This window comes from Peromyscus maniculatus, chromosome 22 (genome assembly GCF_049852395.1).
Source record: "Peromyscus maniculatus bairdii isolate BWxNUB_F1_BW_parent chromosome 22, HU_Pman_BW_mat_3.1, whole genome shotgun sequence".
In the NCBI taxonomy this organism is placed as follows: Eukaryota; Metazoa; Chordata; class Mammalia; order Rodentia; family Cricetidae; genus Peromyscus; species Peromyscus maniculatus.
In genome coordinates, this window is record NC_134873.1 from 681474 (window position 1) to 708929 (window position 27456).

Below are 27456 nucleotides of genomic sequence, written 5' to 3' on the forward strand. Positions count from 1 at the left end.
GCCTGGGTTGTTCCACTTAATATGATTTTTTTCTAAAAAAATACCCATCCAGTTGCCTGCTATAATGTTTCATTACTCTTTATAGCTTGATAGTGTTGTATAACGTTTATGTGCCACATTATCATTGGTACATTAATCTGCTCAATGATGCAAGCCCCTCGAGGCAAATGAGTAGTCAGGCCCCTCCCCTGAGGACCTCTAACCACCAGGGTCCACACACAGAACACTCTAAGTGCTCTGAAGGTTGGGTCCAGTCTCTGCTCTAAAGAATAAAGTGCCAATGCTCATAACTTGAAATACCACCAATCCCTGAGTTCACCCCAAGATCTGAACATGAATTCCCACCAGTCCCTACTATGGGACACTCTGACTTGCAGGAAACACTATGTAAGCCCTATCTATATTCTGCTAAGTTCTCTGCTGCTTCTCATAAGAGCAGAGGCAGACACCCTTCTAGATTTTTCCCTTCAAATAAATCTCTTGTATGAGCATTGCATAGTACGATTTTCTGGTATTCCCTGCATCCTGACTGCCAGCATTCCTTGATTTTCAGATTTATAACACTTTGCTGAAGCCTCTGGACTCAGAGCTATAATATTTTCAATGGATATTTAGGTTATTTCAATATCCTAGTTCTTGTGAAAAGGGAGTCTATGAAGACTTTGGAACCAGTATCTCTGAAGTAGGATGTTGATTCATTTGAACATATGCCAGTTGGGGTGCAGCTGGGTCATATAGTAGATTTATTTTTAGTGTTTCAAGCATTACTTTATTTTCATAAATTACTAATTATATTTACAAATGTTTTGGTACATTTACACAGCACCAAATTTGTTTTGTATTTACTTTCTTTTCTTAAGAAATGTTTTATTCATTTTACATACCAATTACAGATCTCTCTCTTCCCTCCTCCTTCCCCCTCCATTCCCTTCTACAATAAGGTAAGACCCCCCATGTAGAGTCAGCAGAGCCTGGTGCTTTCAGTAGAGGCAGGTCCAAGCCCTTCTCCCTGCCTAAAGGTTGTGCAAAGTGTCCAACCATAAGGAGTGGGCTCCAAAAAGCCAGTTCATTTACCAGCGATGGATCTTGATCCTACTGCCAGGGGTCCCCTTACGCAAATCAAGCTATACAACTGTCTGAATTATGCAGAGGGCCTAGCTCAGTACCATGGAGGCTCCACAGGTGTTGGTCTAAATGTCATGAGTTCCCACTAGTTTTGTTTGGTTGTCTGTAGGCTTGTTCATCATGATCTTGATGCTCTTTGCTCATTGAATCTCTCTTCTCTCCCTCTCTCCCTCTCTCCCTCTCTCTCTCTCTCTCTCTCTCTCTCTCTCTCTCTCTCTCTCTCTCTCTCTCAGACTGAACTCCTGGAGCTCAACCTGGTGTTTGGCTGTGGATCTCTGCATCTTCCTCCATCAATTACTGAAGAAAGGTTCTATGAAGACAGTTAGGGTATTCACCAATCTGATTACTTGGGTAAGCCAGTTCAGTTCAGGTGCCCTCTCCACTATTGCTAGTAGTCTAAGCTGGGGTCAACCTGTAGATTCCTGGGAACTTCCCTAGCACCAGGTTTCTCCCTATCCACATGAAGTCTCCCTCTATCATGGTATCTCTTTCATTGCCCAGGACGAAATTTAAAAGTAAAGAAATTATATGATTTTTTTAATGCTTCATGATCTAATGATTGAATATTCAGCTTCTATCTCTTTAAAGTGCCTTGATATTTTCTTTCATTTGTACTGAATTTCTAAATACTATGGGAAATCATTTAAGTTATATTAATCTTGCAATCAAAATGGCAAATATGCATATATACATGGTATAACATATTTTGATGCTTTTATTTTTATTTCTGAGATTTTAATACAATTAAAACATTTCTTCCTCTGTTCAGTTTTCTCTAAACTTTCCTTAAACCCTCCCTGCTTTCCTTCATATCTGTGACCTCTTTTTCACTAATTGTTATTGCATTTACATATGTAAATACATATATATATTCACGAATATAACATATTCCCTCTGTCTACTAATACCTGTATGTATGCTTTTGTTCCTTATCATTTGACATTGGGAAACCAATTGATGTGCTCTTCCCTGGTGAGGAAGACCTCTTCTGCACCCATTTTCTTCAGTTCTCTATACTTCATTGTGTAGGATTTATGCTTCATGGGATTTTTCCTGTCCACTTTCACAGGTCCATTGAATTTGCTCTTGTTCAGTTCAAATATGTTTTTTTTATATTATTCTAGTTTTCCAGGTGGCCACTACAGTTGTTATTAAAATCTATTCTATAAATTACATAGTACACTCATATTATGTGGTTGATTTCCTTTATGGTGATAGTGACATGAGTGAGATTATAGCTAAGATAGTAGGGCACCTGCCTGGCATATTCAAGGCATGAGCTTTTTTTCCCATCATTGCATAAACTGTGCTACACTAGATGTGGAAATGCACATAAAATGATGATCAATTTAAGAATATCATTAGTCACTTAGTGAACCTGAGGTTGTCCTGACTTACAGGAATCACTGTCTGTTGAATTAAGAAAGATACTTTTAGCCAGATATTTTACCCTTGAACACTACTGTACCACTGGGCTTGCAACATTACAGCTCAGTACTCGGCCTTGGTTACTAGAATTGGCAGTAAATATATGAAACTATAGAAATACATGAAACTATTAGACTTTCAGAATAAATTTTATACTAATTTGATTAAAAACTGAATACCTCTCAGCCAGAAATTCTGTAGGTATCATCATTTTAATACATAAACGAAACACACAACATCCATAGTGTGGTTCACAGAAATTGTGAACCCAGATGTAGTGGAACTGGGGAAGTAGAATTGGGACAGTTCAGTTTGTTCCTGTGATGGAGCCAGAATGTGATCCCACCTTAGTCTCACAGGTTTACTGAACATTTGCATGATCTTTTATTTTTTTAAGGCTTTATTTATTTTAATTCAGTTTATTTGTTTTTGACAAAATAATATATGTATTCAATATGAATATATAAGGGTGAAAATATGGTGTTTAGTCATGTACTAACAATGTGAGATGATTCCATTTATGAACCTATTACTTTATCCCTCAGCTCACATACTCAAATGATTGGAATTAGGGAAAACTCCACTCACACACATTTTCTAAATTTATGTACATTTCAATTCGTTTTCAGAGCAGTAGATTTGTTTATGTCATCTTCAAACATTCTTTATTTAATTATTTCCTCTGAGGTTAAACCCTTCTATGTAAATGGGACCCATTAAGACACAGAATGTTTAAAGAAAGATAAACAATTTGTTCTAAAGGGAAAGGAAACATCCTATCACCCAGAGAACTTCTTTAAGCTCACTCAGTAAGGAAACACTCATATTAGTTTCAGGAATTCTTGAACCTGAGCACATTCATTATTCTAAAAATATCTGACAGACACTTTCAGACAAGCTGAGAAGCATAGAACAGGCTGAGAAAAAGCCTAGTACCTTTCCAATGTCCTGTGTCTCCCAAACCCAGCAACTCTAATTATATAAAGATCAGGCCTGTTTTTCTTCCAAGGGCATATATGTTCATAATAATATACGCCAACAAAAACATGCTCTACACACACACCAACATACATAATTTAAAATTATATTAAAATACAAATTAATGATAAGTAAAACATCAGAAACTGAGTAAATATGTAAAAATATCTCAAAATCCATTTTTAAAAATTATGTGTCTGTGTTTGTGTGAGTTTATATTTATGCATGCCATGCCCGTTTCAGGAAGAGGAGAGCATTGGATGCCACAGCACTGAAGTTACAATGGAAAATGAGTTACTGAAAGTTAATACTGAAAATGGAACTGAAGTCCTCTGCCAGAAATTTATGCAATCTGAAAAGTTAAGACCTCACTTCATGCCCTCAGTGTGTTTTTCTAACAAGCAGAAGGGAATTTGAGAAATTAGAGAGGAAAATAAAGTTTCCTTACATGAATGAGAACACAGCCTACAGAAACCACAGGGACACTTGAATAGCAGTGATATGGGGAAATATTGTACCTCCAATTGTTGTCATTGAAATTAGTGATCTTGCCAAGAAATAATAAGGTACACCAAGAATCTGTGAAATAGGAAAGGAATGGTTAGCCTAGTATGACACACCCCAGGAAATAGAACCAATGATGGATACCACAAGTAAAGACATCTCATATTGAACAAAGATGAGATGCCAGAACAAACACTTGAGAATAGATACTCTATTCACAAGATAGTGTGTGAAAGTGGTTATTCTAATGCAGAGGAAATAAGTTAAACTCATCTCTATTACTCTGCATAAGTAAAATCCAAATAGATAAAATTCCTTAATATAAAACCTTAAATTATGACTCTGCTGGAAGGAAACAGACTATCCTGTATTGTGTAGGTGTATGGAAGTATGGCTAACATGACTCTAATTTTTCAGAAATCAAGACCAACAACTAATAATTGTGCCCTTATGAAACTACTAAGCTGTCGTATACATAAGGAAATGATCAAACCCATGGAAAGTAATATGACAGAGTAGGGGAAGATCCTTGCCAGACGTACATCTGACAGAGCATTATTATCCCAAATATAAAAACTAAACTAAGTAAAAACTCAAAAAGAGAGCCAAACGTTGTGTCATAGACATTTAAACTTCATTTCATCCCTGCACTTCAAGGCAGAGTGAGGCAGATCTCTGAGTTCAAGGCTAGGCTGGTCTACAAAGTGAGTTCTTGGCCAGCTGGTACCACTGAAGAAGACCTTACCTCAAACCAGGAAACAAATGAACATCACACTCTTTCCCCCACTTTTATCCCATTCCTTCTATCCAATATCCATATATTTATTACTTCCCACTGATCCATAGAACCACTGTGTACTAGGGACCTAGTGTCACCAAATACAGTTTGGTCCCAGGTAAGGATTCAAATCCATCTCTATTCCATGGGGCTATCCATTGTTCCACAGAACTTTTTCCTCTCAGAGAACCAGTGTCTGCCACCAGACTGGGGCAAGAGTAACTCATGATAGGAATACCATACATCAAAGATGAGAACAGATATCTCATCTAATAAACAATTCAAAACCCTAGTTGTCCAGACCACTGGGAACATACACAAACATGAAAAACTAAGACACTATGCCTCCTCTTGAAGCGAGAAACTGTATTGTAATATGCCCCAAGAAAGGCAATTTAGATGAAACATAAGCCAAGGAGTTCCTAATATTAGGTAGAGATATGATCAAGGACATTAGAGATACAAATAAATGATTTATTAAAGACAGAACAAAAGAAACAGTTGAATGAAATAATAATTACAGAATTTAACTAAACAAAACCAGTAAAGAATAGTCAAACTGAAAATAAAGTCAACATGATAGCTCACAAATCAATGAAAGTATAATTATCACTGAGTGCCATAGGGTGTGATCTGCTACCTCAGAACATGTTGGTGTCTGAGGACCATGGTATGCCCAGGCCATGCTGATCTAGGTGGTTGGTGCTGCTACCTAGATCCAAGGACATGTCCTAGCCTGGACCTCTGTGTAGGGTCATGTCTAAGTCCATGTCCATGTTCAGGCTGGGGTCTGTAGTGGTGTCTGTGAATCTAGTTGCCACAAAGGGCTCTGTAGATGGTAGTGCCCAGGAGCCATTGCTGTGACCGAGTCAGCCACCAATTTGAGTGGCCTGTTCTGCCACTGGAGTTGTGATGGTGCCTGGGCCCAAGCTGCTGCCAAGGATCATGTCTGGGTTCATAGTACTGTTACAGCTGGGATCTGCGGTGATGTCTATGGCCTGTGTTACCAAGGGGGTCATTGGAAATAGTTTGTACCGAGTCAGTCCCACTTTTCACTGGCACTGGGATGGCTGGCCCTGCCCCTTGCTGAATACTGTAGCAGGTAAGCTGGCCTTATGAAAGGGAGAGCTTGCTGCTAGACTTGGGAAAGATGGCCCCACAACTCACTCTAGGCATATACCTCACCTGAGAAGCAGACTACAGCTGACTCAGTTGTCAGGTAAGCTGACACTGAAGGCATGAGAACAGGAGACTCCACCTTGCTCCCCGATCAGCCATGGTGAGGGAAAGATGTCCTCCCTCCTTCATCCATTACTACCTGTGACAGGTGAGTGTAATGGCACTGAGATCACAAGTGTACGATAGCTTGCCCTAACCCTCACCAGATGTGGAATTTGACAAAGCAGCTTCTGCTTCCCATCTGTGAAGCACAATAGAGCTGCCTCTGTTGTAGATGCAGGTGAGTCAGGCCTAAGATATGGGAGCAACAGAGCTGGCCCCTTCCCCACCCCCATCTTCCATGTGTTGGCATGGGGAAGGGAAAGATGTCCTTCCCCTTTGTCCCTTGCTACCAATGGCAGGTGAGAGAGCTGGCCCTGGGAATGCAAGAGTGAGAAAACTAGCCCTTCCCTACACCAGAAATAGCACACAGGGGAGTGGGACCTACACTCCTCTTGGGCAGCACACTAGAGATGACCATGTTATTGAGGTCACAGGTGACCCAGTCCTGAGTGCATAAGAGCATGAGTGTGGACCCAGCACCCCTTTTCATGCTCCCTACAGCAATCAGGAAACAGGGCCCTGCACCTTGCCCTGGCAAAAAAAAAATAGAGCTGGCCCTGGCAAAATGAATGAGGGAGACTTCAGTGTCAGGGCCTTGAACAGGAGAACTGGCCCTGCTCCTTGCTACAGGTGCCTTTGGTGAGCTAGGCAAGACAGTGCTGGGTAGCTCTTCCAGGTAGAGATGATGAGGGAAAGCTAGAGAACTGATTAGCCCAGCTACCATCCAGGCCCAGAATCAGGGCTATGAGTTAACCCAACCCGACATCCAAATCATTTATGAACTGTTGGAGCATGTGAAGAGGATGAACATAGAGATCCAAAATAGCAGGATCTCCACGACACAGGATAACAGTATATACATGAGGAGCCCCACTGAGCCTCATTATCCATGGTGTAGCAGAAACCATTGGCCTGGAGCTAGAACAATGACTCATGGCAATGAACACTTGCAAGTAAACATGAATGGACTAAAGGGTAAACTGTGCCTCAAAGGACCACACTACAACTTCCACCAGATTTTTCTTTTTTGGCTGATTTTGCTTTTGTTTTGTCTTGTTTCTTTGTTTTGTTTGTTTGGGTTTTTTGTTTTGTTTTGTTTTGTTTTTTAATTTTAAATTTGGTTATGATTTGTGAGGGAGGTTGCAAAAGCAGAGGGCAGATGTGAGGAGATGTGGAAAAATGTAGGCTCTGAATGTATGAAATGAAATCCACAAAGAATCAACAAAAGTTCAAAAGAATAGAAAATAAAAAATAGAGTATTAGATGAGGATATGATTAATTACTTCCTCACTGCCCACAAGGCTAAATAGAATGAGGAATTCTCTACCAGGGACGAGGCAGCTCCCTCTCAAAATCTTACTCTCAATTCAAAGCACGCTCGTGAAGCTTAGGAGAGGGGATCTTTTCTTTATTCTGTTATAGAAAGTCCTAAAGAGGCTAAGGTGCATGAAGCCTTAGTGTCACACACCTTCAATCTCAGCACTTGGGAGGCAGAGGCAGGTGGATGTCTGTGTGTTCAAGGCCAGCCTGGTCTACAAAACAAATTCCAGAACAGCCAGGATTGTCCCACAGAGAAAAAATGTCTCAATTGTAAACAAACAGAGAGGCAAAGGTTAAAGCTAAGTTGAAATTGTTCTCAGATATCCTACAGGTTGAAGGAAGGTAAGAAGGTTCCTGTTCTTTTCCTCAAGCATTCATAAAAGGCTAGAGAAAACAAACCATTGTGGTGTTGAACTAATAGGAGGAGGAAGCTCTCCTGTTGGACATGCTCTAAGCATAGTCAGCTTCAAACATTCACAGAAACCTGCATAACCTTGTGCACATTAATCACTAATTAAAGAAATGTCTTATATGCTTTATTACAGGCCAGACTTGGGAGGGATTTTCTCAGTCATGGATTCCCCGGTCATATGTATCTCTAACTTGTGTCAAGTTGATTTAAAAAAAAAAACAGTCAGGACACAGCCACCATTGTTTCCATTGCTTTTCCTGGCATATAATAAAATATTTTATGTTTTTATTGTGTTTCTACTGGAATATGTGCTGTACCTTTTGTAGTATTGTAGCAATTTATATAAGAGATTATCAAATTAGAGTTCAAAATTAATTACAGAGGGAGATCCACAGGCAGCTGGCCCACCTGGTCTTCTGGCAGGTATGGCCTAGGGTTGGACAGGGGGTGTTTGTCTGGTCTTCAGGCAGGCATGACCTGGAACCAGAAGCTGGGTCACTCAGAGACCTAGAATAGAACAAAAATGTGAAACTCTTCCTCACAACATTCTGCTATACTCATAGGTCAGTGCCTATCCCACTCATCATCGGAGTGGCTTTTTCCAGCAGCTGATGGATGCAGATGCAGATTTCCATGCCAAATCATTAGGCAGAGCTCATGGAACCCTGAAGAACAGGTAGAGAAAGGATCCCAGGAACGAGAGGGTCAAGGACACCAGGAGAACATGGCCCACAAAATCAACTAAGGAGGAGTCATAGTGGTTCACAGAAACTGAAGCAGCAATCGCAAAGCCTGCATGGATCTCTGCTAAGTCCTCTGCATATATGCTATGAGTTTTTGGCTTGGGCACTTTTGTGGAACTCCTAACAGTGTGCATGTTAGTGTGCCTGATTCTTTCAACTGTTTTGGGGCCCCCTTTCCTCCTACTCAGTTGCCTTGTCCAGCCTGAACTTTAGGGCTTCCGCCTAGTCTTATTGCATTTGTTATGAAATGTTTGGTTGATATACCTGAGTAGCCTTCTATTTTCTGAAGGGAAACAGAGGAGTAACAGATCTGGGAGAAAAGGGGGATGTGGTGAGGAAGTGGGAAGAACCGAGGTATAGGAGCATGAGAGTGGGAATGGAGGGAGGGAAAATTATGTTGGGATGAGTTGTATGAAAGAATAATAAATAAAAAGAAAAAATAAATTTGTTCCTGATATTACTTCTAAAAAAATTTTTGTCAATTTCAAAATGGATATGTTATCACATGATATTCCTTAAATTTCTTGTTCATTAATGGTGGCCTCAAAGGTAAGACAATCTTAATATTATTCAAAAAATCACTTTCATTAGAATATTTTTCCTCCTATGGATTTGAAATGGATAGCATTAAATAGTTTCCACTTAAACTTTAATTTCTGGTAAAAATCAATGATTCTGCCTGAAGGACCAAAAGGAGGCTCCATTTGCTGTTTGGTGGACCTAAGTCTGTCATCTCTACTTCTAGACACTTACTTTCTGCCCCAGCACTCCAGGAAATCCAGGGAAACCCTGTGAAAGAACAACAAATACTGTGACTGTTTTGAAATGCCACTTGGAACTGGCTGTGGATACATTTGGTCAGCCATTTTTATGATGACTATCCCTCAATCCACAGGTGGGGGAGCTCCCACTTCTATTGCAGCACATCACTTGTACAGATTTGCCATTAATTTTTCTCCTTTGTGATCCTAGTCACCCCTTTCACCTCTGGATCCCTAGGAGAAAACCAAAAGAGAGGGTCAATGCACTAATATTGTACTTCTCTGTGTGTGTGGTGAGGGGTAGTTAGGGAGGAGCATGTCAAACTGATATATCCTAGGCCAACTCCCTCATTTTTGCAAAGCTCCAGGCTCAGATATTATGTAGCTTGCTTTCTGGTTAGACCCACTAAGTCTTTTTTTTTCTTTTGATTTTTGTTGTTGTTTTGTTTGTTTGTTTGTTTTGTTTTTCAAGACAGGGTTTCTCCATGTAGTTTTGGTGCCTGTCCTGACTTTTGCTGTGTAGTCCAGGCTGGCCTGGAACTCACAGAAATCTGACTGGCTCTGCCTCCCTTGTGCTGGGATTAAAGGTGTACACCACCACTGCCTGGCACCCCTAAGATCTCTTCAAGTTAGGTAGTAAAAGGAAACAAAGAAAGTCCTGACTCTCAGATCCCCTCATCACACAGGGCATGTGTCTGCAGGTGCTTGTTGGTGTTTGTCTTATTTTGGTAGAAGGGAAGGCTGTGTGATAGAAACCTGGCCTTAGGCTAAGTCCTCTCTTCCTGCACCCCTATGATGACTGAGGATGACTCCCTACCTGGCTCTCATTTGTTTCCCTACTCCCTGTGAGGAACAGGAACCTCACTGGGTGGTCCTTTATACCAGAATTGCCCTGCCTCAGGAGACCTGCTCTTCTCTCTCAGCCCAAAAATCAGTCTCTGGAAAGACAGAGGAGTAGCCAGGAATGATGGCTGCAGTTGATATCTCAAGAGAGAGCTGGGCCTGTCTTCTACTCACCTCCAACTCCAGTAATGTACCCAGACCAAAATCTGGGATGCTACCCACCACCAACTCTAGGATCTGGTCTGGCAGGAGAGACAAGGATTGACCTTTTCTACTCTGGATCCTGGGAAGCCCTAAAAGAAAGCAGACTGCTTATAATCAGCCTCCAAGACAGCTGGGTGTGCAGTAAGAATGGAAGGACTCCTGAATGTGCTGCTTAGGTCTCTGGACTCTACTGTGAGTTTTAAGGGGCATGCAGTAGTAAACAGGAAGATGTCCTGGGGGTTTGTGTTTATACAAGGCTTAAAAACAATGTAGCTTTTCTCAGCCCTCAAAAGCCTAATCCAGAGGCAAAACCCTGATAGCCAAAGAGAACAACAGGAACATGATCCCTGTGTCCCTGTAGCCCAGGGCATGATGTCCCCCAAAGGCCTGACTCCCCAGCACAGGGTGACAGTCCTCCAGTCCTGCCCTCCCCATCTTTGTGGACAACTGCTGCTCCCCAGTCTTAGTGAGAGGGCCTGGGAATGTCCCTCTGGACCACACACTGAACTCAGTGCCCATTGGTCCTCTTGACCCCGCCAAGCCCATCACACCCAGGTCACCTTTTCCACCCTAAGGCAAGTAGAAGATGGAAAAGGACCACAGTGTCAGTTCTTCCAGAAACAGAAACAGGGCTTGTGGGAAAATCTGGGATGGAACCAGGGTGTTGGGTCTGGGTTGTAAACTTGAATTCCTATATGGCCTTTTGCCTCCTTCCGGGGCTCCACTCTCCATTTTTCATTGTGGCCCTTGAGATTAAATAGAGAACAAAAATTGTTAGTTATTTTGTGGTGCTCTTACCGTTTTAGGCATAGCTAGGAATATATGAGCAGGAGAGAAGGAATCCAGAAAAGACGGTTTAGCATTGAGAAAGAAGAAAGCAACTCTTTCCATTTGTCTGCTTCCTGACAAAAATTAGATAACTCCCTTAAAATATCAGGATCTAAGGAGCTGCTCGGCGGCCACTTTTTCTTGTTTTTTAAAGTATATTTGGGCCATTTCTTAGTACAGAGACGGATCAGCTTAGGAATCTTTGTGTAAGGCATTAACCTGAGAGGTTTTAAAGCTTCAAGAAGACAGCCTAATGGAGAGGAAGGACTTATAGGGTTGAAAGCCTTGTTTCCCATGTCTGCAGCAGAGAGCCAGGAAAATAAAAAAAAAATAAAATAAAAAAACAAACGTGATCCAGAGCCAAGGCCCCAGGTGTCCCCAAAGCCAAGGACGGATACCAGGCACAGGCCGCTAATTGGCTGGTCAGCCAGAGAAGTGGGGTACCACCACGTGAGGCAAGGATTCCCCAGGAATCTGGACAGCATCTACCGCTTCATCAAGCCGGAAGAACATGTCTCCTTCATGCGGTCCCCAGGACGCACCCAGTGGCGGTGGTCCCACTGTGAGGAATATCTCAGGCTGCAGACATGGGAGATGGCTAGAAATTTAGGCCTGTGATAGGGGCCCACTGTAGCCAATAAAGACCATGGCCAGGGGTTCACCCGGTTTCAAGAATACTTAGTGAGCTGCTGGATGCTCAACAGTCATTCTTACAGATTCAGGAAACCATTTACGCTGGCCAAAAAGAGGGGGGCTCTCCAATCAGAGAAGCAGTGTTGGATGTAGTTTAGTGCGGCCAGGCAAAATAGAGAGTGGTCTGTCATGAACAGAGCAGAGTCCCTGGTTTGTGTGAAGCAGTCCCGGGTTTCAGCACCAGATGTTAGTTATTTTGCAGCGCTCCTACCCTGCGAGGAAATGTCACTAAACACGACAGAATCCACTAACAAGACTTTTATTAAGATAAAAGGGACAGACAAGTGCTCAGGCTTGTGGAAGAGACACCTGTATGGAGAAAAGAAGAAGAGGAGGAGGAGGAGGAGGAGGAGGAGGAGGAGGAGCTGGGAATATGGCGTAGGCTCATAAAGGCTGGGTGGCTCATGTGCGTACTCAGGTCAATGTAACTACTCCATGCATGGGCATTGTGTGCTCTTATGCAACCATGAAAAGTCACAGGATCCTGGTCACGGGAGACGCCTTGACCCGGAAATGGCTATTTTGACCTGGAACTGGCTAGGCAGAAGTGTCTAGGTCTGCCAGGTTTGTGTAAACATGCCCAACCATGGGGGATTGTTGTGGTGAATCCATCAAAAATGTCCAAGATAATACAGATCGCCAAACTAAATACTCACTGAGAAGCTATACATGGTGATGTTTGATCTTTTCCTGGAAAGGGTTGTGAGAGGGTGGGGAGACAGTGGGAGGGCCTCGGAAAATAGGCTTGCCACACATACAAATTCTTTGCCTGATTTACTTTTTGCATAGGGTGGGCCTTTCAGACATCTCATTATACTCTCACCCCCAGTTTGAAGCCAAGCAGAGGCAAAAAGCAGCCTCTGAATAGATAAATGGCAGGGGGTGGTTAACAAGTAGGGTGGGTTCTGTTGTGACTCAGAGTAAGCGTGAATCTTTTTTATAGTATTTTTATTTTATAATTAACTTAATTTCACATATCAGCCACGGATTCCCCCATCTTCCCTCCTCCCACCTCTCAGTCCTCCCCTCCCAATTGACTCCACACTCCCACCTCCTCCAAGGCAAGGTCTCCCCTGGTGAGTCAGCCCAGCCTGGCAGACTCAGCCAAGGCAGGTCCAGTCCCCTCCTCCCCTTACACCAAGGCTGAGCAAAGTGCCTCAGCATAGGCCCCAGGCTCCAAAAAGTCAACCCATGCACCAAGGACAGGTCCTGGCTCTACTGCCTGGGGCCCTCCCAAACAGATCAAGCTAATCAACTGTCTCACTTATCCAGAGGGCCTGGTCCAGTTCCATGGGGGTTCCTCCACCATTGGTTCTCCGTTCATGCATTTCCACTAGTTTGGCTATTTGTTTCTGTGCTTCCTCCAACCATGGTCTCAACATCTCTCTAAGCTGGAATCTTAAGCATTCTCTATACTACAAAACTGCATGCCACCTCTAATTATTAGAGATACAAAGTCAACTATATGCTCATTGGTGGGTTAATTTGTGGGTTTTTTGTTTTTGTTTGTTTGTTTTTGTTTTTTTTTTTTGTTATTATTTTGTTTTTTAGGACAGGATCTCATGTGTCCCTGGCTGGTCTCATTTAAGTGAAGATGGCCTTGGACAGATGCTCCTGCATCCACCCACTGAATGCTAGGATTATAGGAAATGTATCACCACTTCTGGCTGCATATTCTGAATTTTGAATACCTTTACAAATTACCTTAAATGTAAAACTAAGCAAGTGAAATTAATTTTGCTAGCATTTTGCTTTCATTTAATTTGTCTCTTCAACATGTAATCACTGTAAAATAATGGGAAAAAAGGAAACTTTGAAGTGTACATGTTGCATGCTGAGGATCGAGGTTAGGGGTAGTGCACTTGTCTAGCATGTACAGGTGCTGGGGCTCATAAGAGAGAGTGGAGGAACCAAGGTACAGGAACCTGCTACATAACTGCTGGAAGTATAGCTATACAATGATGCAGCCACTAGCACCAGAGTATGCACAGCATTTATAATAGAGAAAAGGTAGAAACCCCAGATAACTACTGCTTGATGAATGGGTAAACAAAGGGTGCTGTGTTAATACAATGGTCAAGTATCTAGCCCTGAAAAGGGGTAGAGTACTGCTACATCCTATAACATGAATAAACATCACAGACATTAAACTCAGTGAAAGAAGCAAAATGACAGAAGAATGGGATAGTTCCCTATTAGCTGGTTTGATTTCTATTAAACACCCAGAGTGAGAAACCTGAAGCAGGAAGTTAGATTGGTAGCTGATAGGGGGTAGAGTCTGGAGGAGTGAAGAGTAACTACTAGTGAATAAATGGTTTCTTCTCCAATGACAAAAATATTTTAAAATCAAACAGGGTGATGAATGCATACTTTTAAGAACATACTAAGAAAACCCTACTGGATTGTATACTTTAATAGAGTGAACTTACTAGATAAGTGCATTACATTATTATTTAAAGATTATATTTATTTCATGTGTACTATGTTTGCCTGCATGCATATTGTACATTGTATGTATGTCTGCTGCCTGTGAAGATACAAGAGGATGGTGGATTCCCTAGAACTGCATTTACAGATGGTTGTGAGCTCCATGTGGGTGCTGTTGTGGGTCCCAGGGTTTGTAGCTGAGAGATATTGAGGATTACCTTTCTCTCCAGTACAGACTGCCTTCCAGTACCAGGAACTCTGGTTAGTAGGTGAAGAATCTAGTTAGACGTCAGCTGAATTTCTCCATGTTCAATGACAGAAGTGTTACCTTCAGAAACAAGACCTTAACATCAGGTTGTGCAGAGACACCAACAGACTTGGAAATACCCTGTGCTATTTGGAGGGTTCTGTGGGTCCCTTTGGTTAAGGACTCAACAGGCTGTACATTGTTCCTGGCACAGGAGGTTTAAGATAGCGGCATAAGATGTCTAATTGGAGCCTTGTCAAACCTATTATGTTTTGAGCCCGTTTAGATTCCTTTCACTTATGTATAGGAAGCTTCTGGGGTAGTCAGTTCCCATATAGTTTTTCAAAGGGTCTGCAGTGTTGATTGTCCCTGCTCATATTCCCTCCTTTATCCTTCTCTCCCATCTTCCTCTAATTAAACCTTCCTAATCTAGTGTTCACTTATATTTTCATAACACTATAGACTATTCCCTTCCTTGAGAGATACTCTCCTCCCTTCTTCTCCCTTACCAAGTACCAAACCTCTGTGGTTATTCAGATTGTAGTTCTCATATCAGAACTTTTAAAAGAAAAAAAAAATCAAAACCAGTATTTGTCTTTTTGGATCTGGTTTGGCCCAATCCTGATGGATTTTTTTCTATCTCCATCAGGCCAGTCTTAGGGAGGTATTTTCTCATGGCTGCAGGACTCTAAGGACCTGACCCACCAACCAACTCCCCCAGTGTTTTGCCTTGGAAGCTCTGCAGGTAGCTCTACTCCAAAATTCCAATTGACAGTGCTTTGCACATGCTCTGAGCATGGTAGGCTTTCGTCACTGGAGTCTGACATGGGCATGCGCAGAGCACGTGCACGGGGTTCACAACTGCTGAGCACCATTGTGTGCTCACAGCGCATCACAATGCCAGGGTAGCTGTGTTGCTAAGGGTAAAGCCGAGTTTGGCTCACACTGAACCAAGGATCTGCGCTTGCAGGACGGTCCTGTGTGTCAGTGGCGAAAATTTACCAGTGTTTTAAATTTGTATTCTACCAGTGTTCTATTTTTTACTGTAGGGTTTGTGAGGGTGCGGGTGGGTAAAAGGGCGGGGCGGGGGGGGGAGGCAGGGAGGGCCTGCACAGCCTTAGGGCTGAACATGCAGGAAGACATTGACCCAGATGCCCTTAGTATTCAAGCCCCAAAGCGGGCTCGCTGGTACACCTGCCTGTGGCCCTCATGCCTGGGTCATGGGTGCTGTTGTCGCAAACGACGAAGCAAATTTCCCCTCGTGAATGGCCAGGACACAAGGAGCAGGTAATGGGACCTGGAGAGGGGAGAGGGACAGGAGGGACAGGAACTGTTGGTGACAGTCAAGGCAACTAAGGAGAAACACACCTTCCAGGACTGTAACCTGAGGGAGGGGAGAGGTCATGCTTAGGCTCTTCTTTCACTGAGCCCAGTGGGGTTTGTGCCTGCTTTAGGCTTCCAGGCATCTGGGACCTGCCCAACTTGGAAGGGTAACTCCTAGGCCTTTTTTAAGAGAAGCAAAACAAAGAACTTCAGTTAGTTTACAAATCCTTTTACATTGTCTCTTTTAGAGCACTTTATTGGGTGCTTTAAAGTGATTTAGCTAATGAAACTACATACATTTTATTTTTATGTGTATACTTAATTTTTTTTAGATTTATGTATATGAGTGTTTTGCCTGCATGTATTTCCAATGCACCACGTGCAAAAGAACGTGTTGGATCCCCTGGAACGGGAGTTACGGACAGTTGTCAGTGCTAGAAATCAAACCCAGGTCCTCTACAAGCAAAACTAGAGTTTGTAAACACAAAGCCGTCTCTCCAGCCCATAACGGATATTTTTTAATACTATGTTATATACAACACAGAAAACTGTAACATGAGATAAATTTTTACATAAAATGTCAACTTTAAGCCCCCCCCCCAAAGAATCACTAAGAAATCTTACATTAGTGGGATCCCTGTTTGCTGAGGGATCATATAAGGAAATTTTCAGTTGGAACTATGACTCTGACCCCCACTCCTTTGAGTACATGTTGTATGTGTGTTGGTACATATGTGAAGGCTATAGGTTGACATTATCTTCCTCAGTTGCTTTTCATCTCATTAACAGAGTGGTATGTGTGTGTGCACATATATCCCATACACCTGCAGTTAAGTATGTGAAGGTCAGAAGAAAGCTATATTTGAGAGTTGTATTCTGCCATATTGTGGGTTCTGGGGGTTGAACTCAGGCCATCAGGTCTGCTGGCAGGTCCCACCACCTGATGAACCACCTTGTGGTCCCTACTCATTTTTTGAGGCAGGTTCTCTCACTCAAATCCCTACTAGGTGTGATTTATTGTCTTGCAGTATACTGATTCAGCTTAACTTGCAGGCAAACAAGCTTTGGGGATCCTCCTGTATCCACATCCCCAGCACTAGATTTTCAAGGTGTTGGGAGTTCTGAACTCAGGCCCTCAGGCTTGCCTGGCAAGAACTTTACCAACTGAGCTCTTCCAATCATCCCCAGCCCTTGTTTTCTATTTCTAATTTCACACTATGTTCTAAAGGGGAACCAGGGACACTCAACAGATTTTTCCATAGCCCGTATGCTTCTTGGTAATCTCTGTAGTTCTGAGTGGTTACTTAGTCTTCAAAATGTGAGCTTTATACAAATAATAGAACAATAAATTATATTTTCAAAATATGCTTTGCTTAACAAACACATTCTTTTAAAACACTGAACTTTCCAACTGTATTTATCCATTCTGTCAATCCATTTATTCCCCACATGGAACTTAGACATCTCCTATACAGCATACACATTCTACTATCTCTCAAGACCCTCTCATTCTTAAAATGTTTATGTTTATCTGCACAGTCAGCTTTCCTTACATTCTATACATTTAAATAGTGAATACAAAGACCCATGCTCATTTGAATCCTGATTTTCTTTTGGCTTAAAGCTTTATGAAAATCAAAGCAAGGGAGCTATGATACAGTGGGTTATCTCCTTATAGAGATATTTGCTCAATTTTGATGTGTTGGACACATTGGGGGTTCCAGGCAAAGCACTATGGCTTGCTTTGCTACCATTTGGTGTCTGGATTATCAGGGACACTATGTCTATTGTCTGAGGACTAGGCTGTGTGCCTGTTGGCAGCAAATATAGAAATATTACTTTTGGGCATTGAGAAGTGAAAAAAATCAAAGTATCAATGACTGAGGATTTAGATTTTTGTTACTGCTATTTTCATCTTGTTTGCCTTTCATAGTTTTAAGAGCTAAAATTTACATAGATACATGTGACCTGTAGAATTGCCATGGGCCTGTGGATTGTATCATATATCATTTTATGTAAGGCACAGTGGACTGCATGATAACCTTTTATTTTGTATAGTGGCAAAGTTAAAAATATTGCCTATTATAGTCATAAAATATCATGGCAGAGATTTTAGCAATGCTAAAATGTGAAATAAAGAGTAAGGTAGGCAGTGACACTGACCTGCAATCCTGCCTACTGGGAGGATTACCAAGTTCAAGCCCATCTTGGGGAATATAGTTTTAAAATATTGTAAACATATTTGAATAAAAAATTGTGTCTTCAGAGTAGGTAGAATTCTGTGTGAAATTGGTAAACATTCCAGTATTTTTATTGTTTCTTATATGTTTTCCTTTAAAATGCTATGTTCAGCATAGTTTTTGAAAATCATGTTGACTCTTTGATCACTCATTCTGCTTTAAATGGCTTTTGGGAAATCATGACAATGAAATTCTATTACCAGATCCTATTCTTTTTTTTTTTTGATTTTTTGAGACAGGGTTTCTCTGTGTAGCTTTGCGCCTTTCCTGGAGCTCACTTGGTAGCCCAGGCTGGCCTCGAACTCACAGAGATCCACCTGGCTCTGCCTCCCGAGTGCTGGGATTAAAGGCGTGCGCCACCAAGGCCCGGCCCTATTCTTTTATTTTTTTTTTCCTGTCCTGTCTGAAATGTCTTCATGCTGTGTTGGTCAGATATGAGTCTGTTTACCCACACTCCTGAAACAGCTATCATGGTTAGAGACAGTTATCCACAATGAGTATAAAGAACTGAGACTCAAGTTTTTGGGCTTTGCTGGGTTCCCATCAGCAGTAGCCTTTGAACATGGTTCTGTAGAGAAGTTTCCCACAACTGAATGAAGCCCAACATAGAAGCAAGAAAAACACAGCTATTGCATCAGCATTCACCAACTACAAACCCCAGGCACCTAGAGCTTAGCCATAGCCAGTAAAGAAAGGAGATGGAGAGACGGTGCTCCCCTCCCATGAGTTTTAGAACAGGCTGTGACTTAACATTACAAGGCAATATTTGGTGATGGTTTGGTGTCTACTAGAAAACAGGTAACTACAACAACAACAAATACAATGCCATCTATAGACTGTCAAAAATATGTTGGCTGGAGAGAGTAAAGACAAGGGTTGCTTTCCTGTTCCACCATGTCCATCTCTTGGGAGAACAGAGAAGAGACTGTGTGCTATAGGTTCAGGAGAGGAGGGATGAACCAGGAGTAATAATTGAACTGGTCATATACATGTGCAACTGTAAAATATACTTACAGCAGCCATTAAAGCAAAGGATGTGGAAGAAGCCCTCTTCCTTGTCCCTGTGTGCATGCCTGTGTGGTGGTGGTGGTGGTGAAAAAACAACTTCAAAGCACCCCAAATGCAGTGACTTCTGTGATTGTTGGCAGCTTGATGCTTAGAGATAGGGTATATTTCGTGTTCTACCAAACCAACTTCTTGGGAGAGAGCATGAGACTCAAGGAACTGCCTAAAAAGTTTCTTGACAAGAAAGGGGTCATGGTGCCTTAGGGGTAGAGGAAGAAGAATGAAATAGGAGCACAAGGTGCTTTGAGCACACAAACACAAAGCCATCAGTTACTGCAACCATCAGAACAAAGTGTGTGCAAAAACCACCATCCTCCCTCTAGTGTGTCTGAATATGTGGATGTTGCATGTGATGCATGTGTCTGTGCAGTCATGAAGGGAAGAGGAGGATATCAGTGTTTTGTGTCATTCTCTAGCTTATCTACTTGACATAAGGTCTGTGACTTAACCTGGAGCAGCTATCAGCCACCAAGCCCAAATGATACCCTGTAAATCCCACCCACAGTACTGGGGTTACAAGTGCATACGTCCATGCCAAGACTTTTATGTGGTTGCTGAAGATTCAAACTCCGGCTGTTGTGTGTGGGCAGCAAACACTCTTATTGACTGAGCTATCTCCCAAGCCATCGACTGTTTTAACTTTTATTTTAAAATAGAAGTAAGTCTTAACTGAATGTTTTATAGATTAAGTTGAAACTCCCAAAAGCAACCAGAAAAAAAAACTCCATAAAACACAGGTCAAGGTTGCATTACATAAATGCAAAAATGTCACTTAATATACAGGTAACCAATCTTTCAACAGAGTTGATCAAAGGACCAAACCAACTCATTATAGCATGTTTTTATTCTGAAGGCTCTCTGAAAAACCTGACGGCCCTGCATCCACACCAGGGAAAGAAGACACTACGTATGTTGTTACGGTAAAGTGATCCTTTGTGAAATTCATTTTCATATGAATTTTGTTAAAATGCAGCAATAGTTTACCTATCACAGTTTTGCATGGAAATTTGGCCAGAGAAAAACATTCTGTTGGTGTGAATTGTCATTTCTATAAATTGTGAGTAATAAGTCCTTGCAGATAGTGGTGGCCCAATAAAGAAATGGACTGGAAACACAGTGAGTGGAAGATTGAGAACAGTCCTCACATAATACATGCTTCATGTTTGACCAAGGATGGTTTGCAGATACAAATACACCTTAGAGTGATTTTAAAACATGACTGTGTTAATACACCTGAATACATTTTAATAGGTCCAGTGATTTCAGTTTCTAGGAATTGCCCAGGTGCCTTTACCTTTGGCATAAGTGCAGGCAGCTTTTATCTTCCTATGGACACTCCTACTTCAGGATCACATGTGAGAGCATCTCCTCTTTTCTGTCTTTGCTTCTTATTTACACTAGCAGGAACTTGTGGAAATTTAGCCACTTGTAATCTGTTCATCCAAATTGTTCATTATGAAGAGATTATAGCATGTTTTTTTCTTTGATTCCCTAGGAGTATGTGGAAAAGTCTTCCTTTACTTACATAATAGGTTTGTATTCCCCAAATAGCCAGCAGTTCTAGAAGCGAAGATTCAATTACCATATAGTAACATTTTAATGTCTGGAATTTTTGTTTTGTGTTTTAAAATAATAGACCCTTACATTCTCTGTGCCACATTTGAACATTTAAAATAGTGGTGGGTTTTAATTAGATATTGATCTATTCATATTAAAGCGACTTTATCACTGTGAGCTGCTGGAGGTAAGGAAACTGGTTTAATTGTATCCTGGAGCCTTAGAGTGAATCATAAGTTGCATATTAATGACTTCTGAATGTGAATCAATGGACAAAAGCTGTTTCATGGGTACTATGATATGGAGAACACACATTAGTGATTAAATCAGTGTTTATTTACAAATGAAAAATAATACACACCTTGGACTCCCCACGAGGATAGAGAAACACTGATGAAAGGAGGTCAATTAAAATTAATAATCATCTCATATAAGATCAGAAATTTTGAAACACTGGGAATTCAGTGTAGTCTCAGCCACAGGGCAAGGTCAAGTTTCTAAGTTCATGATGTTCTCTTATACTTGGCTAGCATAAATACAGGTTAGTACTTGATGACAAAGTAGTAATTTGTAAATAGATGAGCATATTTTGAGATATTTCAGGTTTAAGTAAGAGTTTCTACATTTTATGATTCAATACACTGAACCTTTCAGGAATAAAGGAGTTTTAATTTGTGTGGACACACACACACAAAAAAGAATTAAATTCAGAAAAAAACAAAGAAAGTGAAACCTCTAAATTTCTATTACAGAAAAGCAAAAAACAACTATTTTACTTTACTAACATCTGCAATTTGAAAAAGATGAAGACTGAAATAAACCTATCATCACTGGAAAAGGTAATAACTGAAAATTACAAAGAAAAAAATTTATTAACTGATAATTGCACCTAATATGAAAAGTAACATATTTGCTTGTGAGAGGAATGATGCCTCTGCATCGCCATATCTGCAGTATTGCAAATAGTGTCAGAGAGAGAAACCAAGCTTTTAAAATGTCCTTCACCACCGGGCAGTGGTGGCCCAAGCCTTTAATCCCAGCACTCGGGAGGAAGAGCCAGGCAGATCTCTGTGATTTAGAGGCGAGCCTGGACTAGCAAGTGATTTCCAGGAAAAGGCACAAAGCTACACAAAGAAACCCTGTCTCGAAAAACCAAAACAAAAAAACAAACAAACAAATAAATAAATAAATAAATAAATAAATAAATAAATAAATAAATAAATAAAATGTTCTTCACCACCTTGATACCCTCATTTCTGGAAACACACAAGCATTTCACCCTCTAGTTCTCAACCTTCCTAAGGGTGTGTCCATCTGATGACCTATCTCATGTTGTGGTGAACCTGCACAGGAAATTTTTTCCCTTGCTATTTGATAACTGTCATTTTTCACGTCTTATGAATTATCATGTCTATATCTATGTTTTCAGAAGGTGTTAGGTGAACCCCGTGAAAGACAGTCTTAGGTTTTCCAAATGGGTCACTAACCACCTGTTGAGAACCACTATTTTCATGGGTATGTGATAGTAAATTAGACTATGGAGACAAAAATCAGAAAGGGAGCTCTTTGAATCAGAAAAGACGCCACACACAAATAAAGAGAGTAAACGTTAGAGAATCATGCAGTAGATAATGTCAACAGGAACCTACCAAACACTCTTGTATGACTTCAGTGGATTTATTTTAGGGGTGGAAATGCTTTGAATGCATTCTTTCTGTGCACTCTGTTTGTGGTCTGCCCACTGACATCCAGGGTCGCCTTGGATCCCCTGGCACTGCAGTTCCAGAAGGTTCTCAGCCAAGATGTTGGTCCTGTGAATCAAAGCCAGAGCCTCTGCCCCAGCAAAAAGTGGTAAACCCTGCTGAGTCATCTTTCCAGACACCAGAATCAATATGTTTCTTATGCACCTGTTCATAAGCAAAGACCAATATGTCCTTAGTATAAACGATGAGTCAGCTTTCAGGGTGGTTGCCAAAATTTTATACCCTAGGCCTCATCAGCCTGCTGGTATGAAACATTGAAATGCAGAGAACTTATAGGCAGGAAGAACATGAATAGGAGGTGGTCTTGTTGGTACACTCCTCTAATCTGTGCACTCATAATGCAGAGGACACTGGTCTCTTTGAGTTCAAGGATAAACTGTTCTCAATTTATTTGGTGAATGGGAAAAGGCAAGAAACTGTTTGCCACAGCAGAAGTGTGCAGGTGCAAGGATAATTTTTAGGAGTTGTTTCTATCCTCTCACCATTTCAATCTCAGGGTTCAATTGGAAGTGTCAGTCATGCTGGCAAGTGCCTTTATGACATTAGCCATTTGGTGGCCTTAATATATATGCTTTGAATGTAAATATATCAGCATTAATACACACTCACACACACTCCACAAAATACAAAAGAAATTGATACAATACACTAGCACACCAATGCCAGCAGATCACTCTGCATGCAGGCATAATGACCCGGGATCCATCCCAGAAAACACAATTACCAGCAAACTGCTTGACTACGAACCATGTGTTGAAAATACTCGGTTAAAGATCATTAGACATGGTTCCCATTTTACTTCCAGCAATGAAACTCAGATCCACCTATCACATGCCAGAACTCAGGCAACCTCAAAGAAACTGAGCAAAAGAGAGTGAAACACTTTTCTCCTGTTCTGTTTTGAATTTTGGTATTCATAATTTAAAGGAACCTAGCACAGCCTCTTTTGTGTCAGAAGATGGCTTCATTTGAAAACGAAGCAAATAAGGGTTTTGGGTCTCACACACACTTCACATACAGACCAAACAAAAGAATTGATTTCCTTAACTGGGAAGAATCATCCTCTACCTTTCCTTTGCAGAAGAGCGAGGAACATATTGGCTGTGCAATAAGGTCCTCCAGCGTCAAGACCATCTTGGGGGACCTGGAACTGTCTCTGCTAGATGAGGTAATAACTGATAGCTGCAAAGAAAAAGAAATATATTTACCTTTAATTCCCACTAATTTGACATGTAATATATTTGTTTGTGTAAGGAACGATATCTCTGTGTTCCTATGTCTGCAGTATTACAAATAGTGTCAGAGAAGAGGAAGCCAGCCTGGCCCATTTCTTCACCTCCTTCATATCCTCCCTTCTGGGAGCCCACAATCTAATCACCCTGTAAGGCACTAGTTCTCAGCCTTCATAAGGGTGTGGCCATCTGATGACCTATCTCATGTTGTGGTGAACCTGCACAGGAAATTTTTTCCCTTGCTATTTGATAACTGTCATTTTTCACGTCTTATTAATTATCATGTCTATATCTATGTTTTCAGAAGGTGTTAGGTGAACCCCGTGAAAGACAGTCTTAGGTTTTCCAAATGGGTCACTAACCACCTGTTGAGAACCACTCTTTTCATGGGTATGTGATAGTAAATTAGACTATGGAGACAAAAATCAGAAAGGGAGCTCTTTGAATCAGAAAAGAAACCACACACAAATAAAGAGAGTAAACGTTAGAGAATCATGCAGTAGATAATGTCAACAGGAACCTACCAAACACTCTTGTATGACTTCAGTGGATTTATTTTAGGGGTGGAAATGTTTTGAATGCATTCTTTCTGTGCACTCTGTTTGTGGTCTGCCCACTGACATCCAGGGGCGCTTTGGATCCCCTGGCACTGCAGTTCCAGAAGGTTCTCAGCCAAGATGTTGGTTCTGTGAATCAAAGCCAGAGCCTCTGCCCCAGCAAAAAGTGGTAAACCCTGCTGAGTCATCTTTCCAGACCCCAGCATCAATATGTTTCTCATGCACCTGTTCATAAGCAAAGACCAATATGTCCTTAGTATAAACGATGAGTCAGCTTTCAGGGTGGTTGCCAAAATTTTATTCCCTAGGCCTCATCAGCCTGCTGGTATGAAACATTGAAATGCAGAGAACTTATAGGCAGGAAGAACATGAATAGGAGGTGGTCTTTTTGGTACACTCCTCTAATCTGTGCACTCATAATGCAGAGGACAGTGGTCTCTTTGAGTTCAAGGATAACCTGTTCTCAATTTATTTGGTGAATGGGAAAAGGCAAGAAACTGTTTGCCACAGCAGAAGTGTGCAGGTGCAAGGATAATTTTTAGGAGTTGTTTCTATCCTCTCACCATTTCAATCTCAGGGTTCAATTGGAAGTGTCAGTCATGCTGGCAAGTGCCTGTATGACATTAGCCATTTGGTGGCCTTAATATATATGCTTTGAATGTAAATATATCAGCATTAATACACACTCACACACACTCCACAAAATACAAAAGAAATTGATACAATACACTAGCACACCAATGCCAGCAGATCACTCTGCATGCAGGCATAATGACCCGGGATCCATCCCAGAAAACACAATTACCAGCAAACTGCTTGACTACCATGTGTTGAAAATACTCGGTTAAAGATCATTAGACATGGTTCCCATTTTACTTTCAGCAATGAAACTCAGATCCACCTATCACATGCCAGAACTCAGGCGACCTCAAAGAAACTGAGCAAAAGAGAGTGAAACACTTTTCTCCTGTTCTGTTTTGAATTTTGGTATTCATAATTTAAAGGAACCCAGCACAGCCTCTTTTGTGTCAGAAGACGGCTTCATTTGAAAACGAAGCAAATAACGGTTTTGGGTCTCACACACACTTCACATACAGACCAAACAAAAGAATTGATTTCCTTAACTGAGAAGGTTCATCCTCTACCTTTCCTTTGCAGAAGAGCGAGGAACATATTGGCTGTGCAATAAGGTCCTCAAGCGTCAAGACCATCTTGGGGGACCTGGAACTGTCTCCGCTAGATGAGGTAATAACTGATAGCTGCAAAGAAAAAGAAATATATTTTCCTTTAATTCCCACTAATTTGACATGTAATATATTTGTTTGTGTAAGGAACGATGTCTCTGTGTTCCTATGTCTGCAGTATTTCAAATAGTGTCAGAGAAGTGGAAGCCAGCCTGGCCCATTTCTTCACCTCCTTCATAACCTCCCTTCTGGGTGCCCACAATCTAATCACCCTGTAAGGCACTAGTTCTCAACCTTCCTAAGGGTGTGGCCATCTGATGACCTATCTCATGTTGTTGTGAACCTGCACAGGAAATTTTTTCCCTTTCTACTTGATAACTGTCATTTTTCACGTCTTATGAATTATCATGTCTATATCTATGTTTTCAGAAGGGGTTAGGTGAACCCCGTGAAATACAGTCTTAGGTTTTCCAAATGGGTCACTAACCACCTGTTGAAACCACTCTTTTCATGGGTATGTGATAGTAAATTAGACTATGGAGACAAAAATCAGAAAGGGAGCTCTTTGAATCAGAAAAGATGCCACACACAAATAAAGAGAGTATACGTTAGAGAATCATGCAGTAGTTTATGTCAACAGGAACCTACCAAACACTCCTGTATGACTTCAGTGGATTTATTTTAGGGGTGGAAATGTTTTGAATGCATTCTTTCTGTGCACTCTGTTTGTGGTCTGCCCACTGACATCCAGGGGCGCTTTGGATCCCCTGGCACTTCAGTTCCAGAAGGTTCTCAGCCAAGATGTTGGTTCTGTGAATCAAAGCCAGAGCCTCTGCCCCAGCAAAAAGTGGTAAACCCTGCTGAGTCATCTTTCCAGACCCCAGAATCAATATGTTTCTCATGCACCTGTTCATAAGCAAAGACCAATATGTCCTTAGTATAAACGATGAGTCAGCTTTCAGGGTGGTTGCCAAAATTTTATACCCTAGGCCTCATCAGCCTGCTGGTATGAAACATTGAAATGCAGAGAACTTATAGGCAGGAAGAACATGAATAGGAGGTGGTCTTTTTGGTACACTCCTCTAATCTGTGCACTCATAATGCAGAGGACACTGGTCTCTTTGAGTTCAAGGATAACCTGTTCTCAATTTATTTGGTGAATGGGAAAAGGCAAGAAACTGTTTGCCACAGCAGAAGTGTGCAGGTGCAAGGATAATTTTTAGGAGTTGTTTCTATCCTCTCACCATTTCAATCTCAGGGTTCAATTGGAAGTGTCAGTCATTCTGGCAAGTGCCTTTATGACATTAGCCATTTGGTGGCCTTAATACATATGCTTTGAATGTAAATATATCAGCATTAATACACACTCACACACACTCCACAAAATACAAAAGAAATTGATACAATACACAAGCACACCAATGCCAGCAGATCACTCTGCATGCAGGCATAATGACCCGGGATCCATCCCAGAAAACACAATTACCAGCAAACTGCTTGACTAAGAAACATGTGTTGAAAATACTCGGTTAAAGATCATTAGACATGGTTCCCATTTTACTTCCAGCAATGAAACTCAGATCCACCTATCACATGCCAGAACTCAGGCGACCTCAAAGAAACTGAGCAAAAGAGAGTGAAACACTTTTCTCCTGTTCTGTTTTGAATTTTGGTATTCATAATTTAAAGGAACCCAGCACAGCCTCTTTTGTGTCAGAAGATGGCTTCATTTGAAAACGAAGCAAATAAGGGTTTGGGGTCTCACACACACTTCACATACAGACCAAACAAAAGAATTGAATTCCTTAACTGAGAAGGTTCATCCTCTATATTTCCTTTGCAGAAGAGCGAGGAACATATTGGCTGTGCAATAATTTCCCCCATCGTCAAGACCATCTTGGGGGACCTGGAACTGTCTCCGCTAGATGAGGTAATAACTGATAGCTGCAAAGAAAAAGAAATA

General features: G+C 41.3%; 2 protein-coding genes and 2 long non-coding RNA genes across 5 annotated transcripts in view; 2 read left to right on the forward strand and 2 right to left on the reverse strand.

Annotated features, from left to right (window-relative positions):
• Window positions 1-27456, forward strand: part of LOC143270293 (uncharacterized) — a 539180-nt gene that overhangs the window by 389732 nt on the left and 121992 nt on the right. The window contains exon 51 of the mRNA XM_076559691.1: window positions 23602-23688. Coding sequence (XP_076415806.1) covers window positions 23602-23688 — 87 coding nt within the window. The remainder of the gene's footprint in view (window positions 1-23601; window positions 23689-27456) is intronic.
• Window positions 8066-9511, reverse strand: LOC143270147 (uncharacterized). Its single transcript, XR_013047119.1, has 2 exons — window positions 9323-9511; window positions 8066-8333 (listed from the first exon to the last, which is right to left on the reverse strand). It is a non-coding gene; the product is annotated as an uncharacterized LOC143270147 (long non-coding RNA).
• On the reverse strand, window positions 9571-15595 carry LOC143270142 (uncharacterized). Of its 2 annotated transcripts, XR_013047113.1 has the most exons (3): window positions 15302-15448; window positions 14544-14653; window positions 9571-10466 (listed from the first exon to the last, which is right to left on the reverse strand). It is a non-coding gene; the product is annotated as an uncharacterized LOC143270142 (long non-coding RNA). The 2 variants fall into 2 exon arrangements; XR_013047112.1 differs by lacking the exon at window positions 9571-10466 and having other exon boundaries at window positions 13313-14653; window positions 15302-15595.
• On the forward strand, window positions 15327-23585 carry LOC143270137 (uncharacterized). The gene is made up of 4 exons (XM_076558997.1): window positions 15327-15859; window positions 20054-20120; window positions 21510-21596; window positions 22510-23585. The coding sequence occupies exons 1-4, from the start codon at window positions 15702-15704 to the stop codon at window positions 22672-22674; spliced, it is 477 nt and encodes a 158-aa protein (XP_076415112.1). The 5' UTR covers window positions 15327-15701; the 3' UTR covers window positions 22675-23585.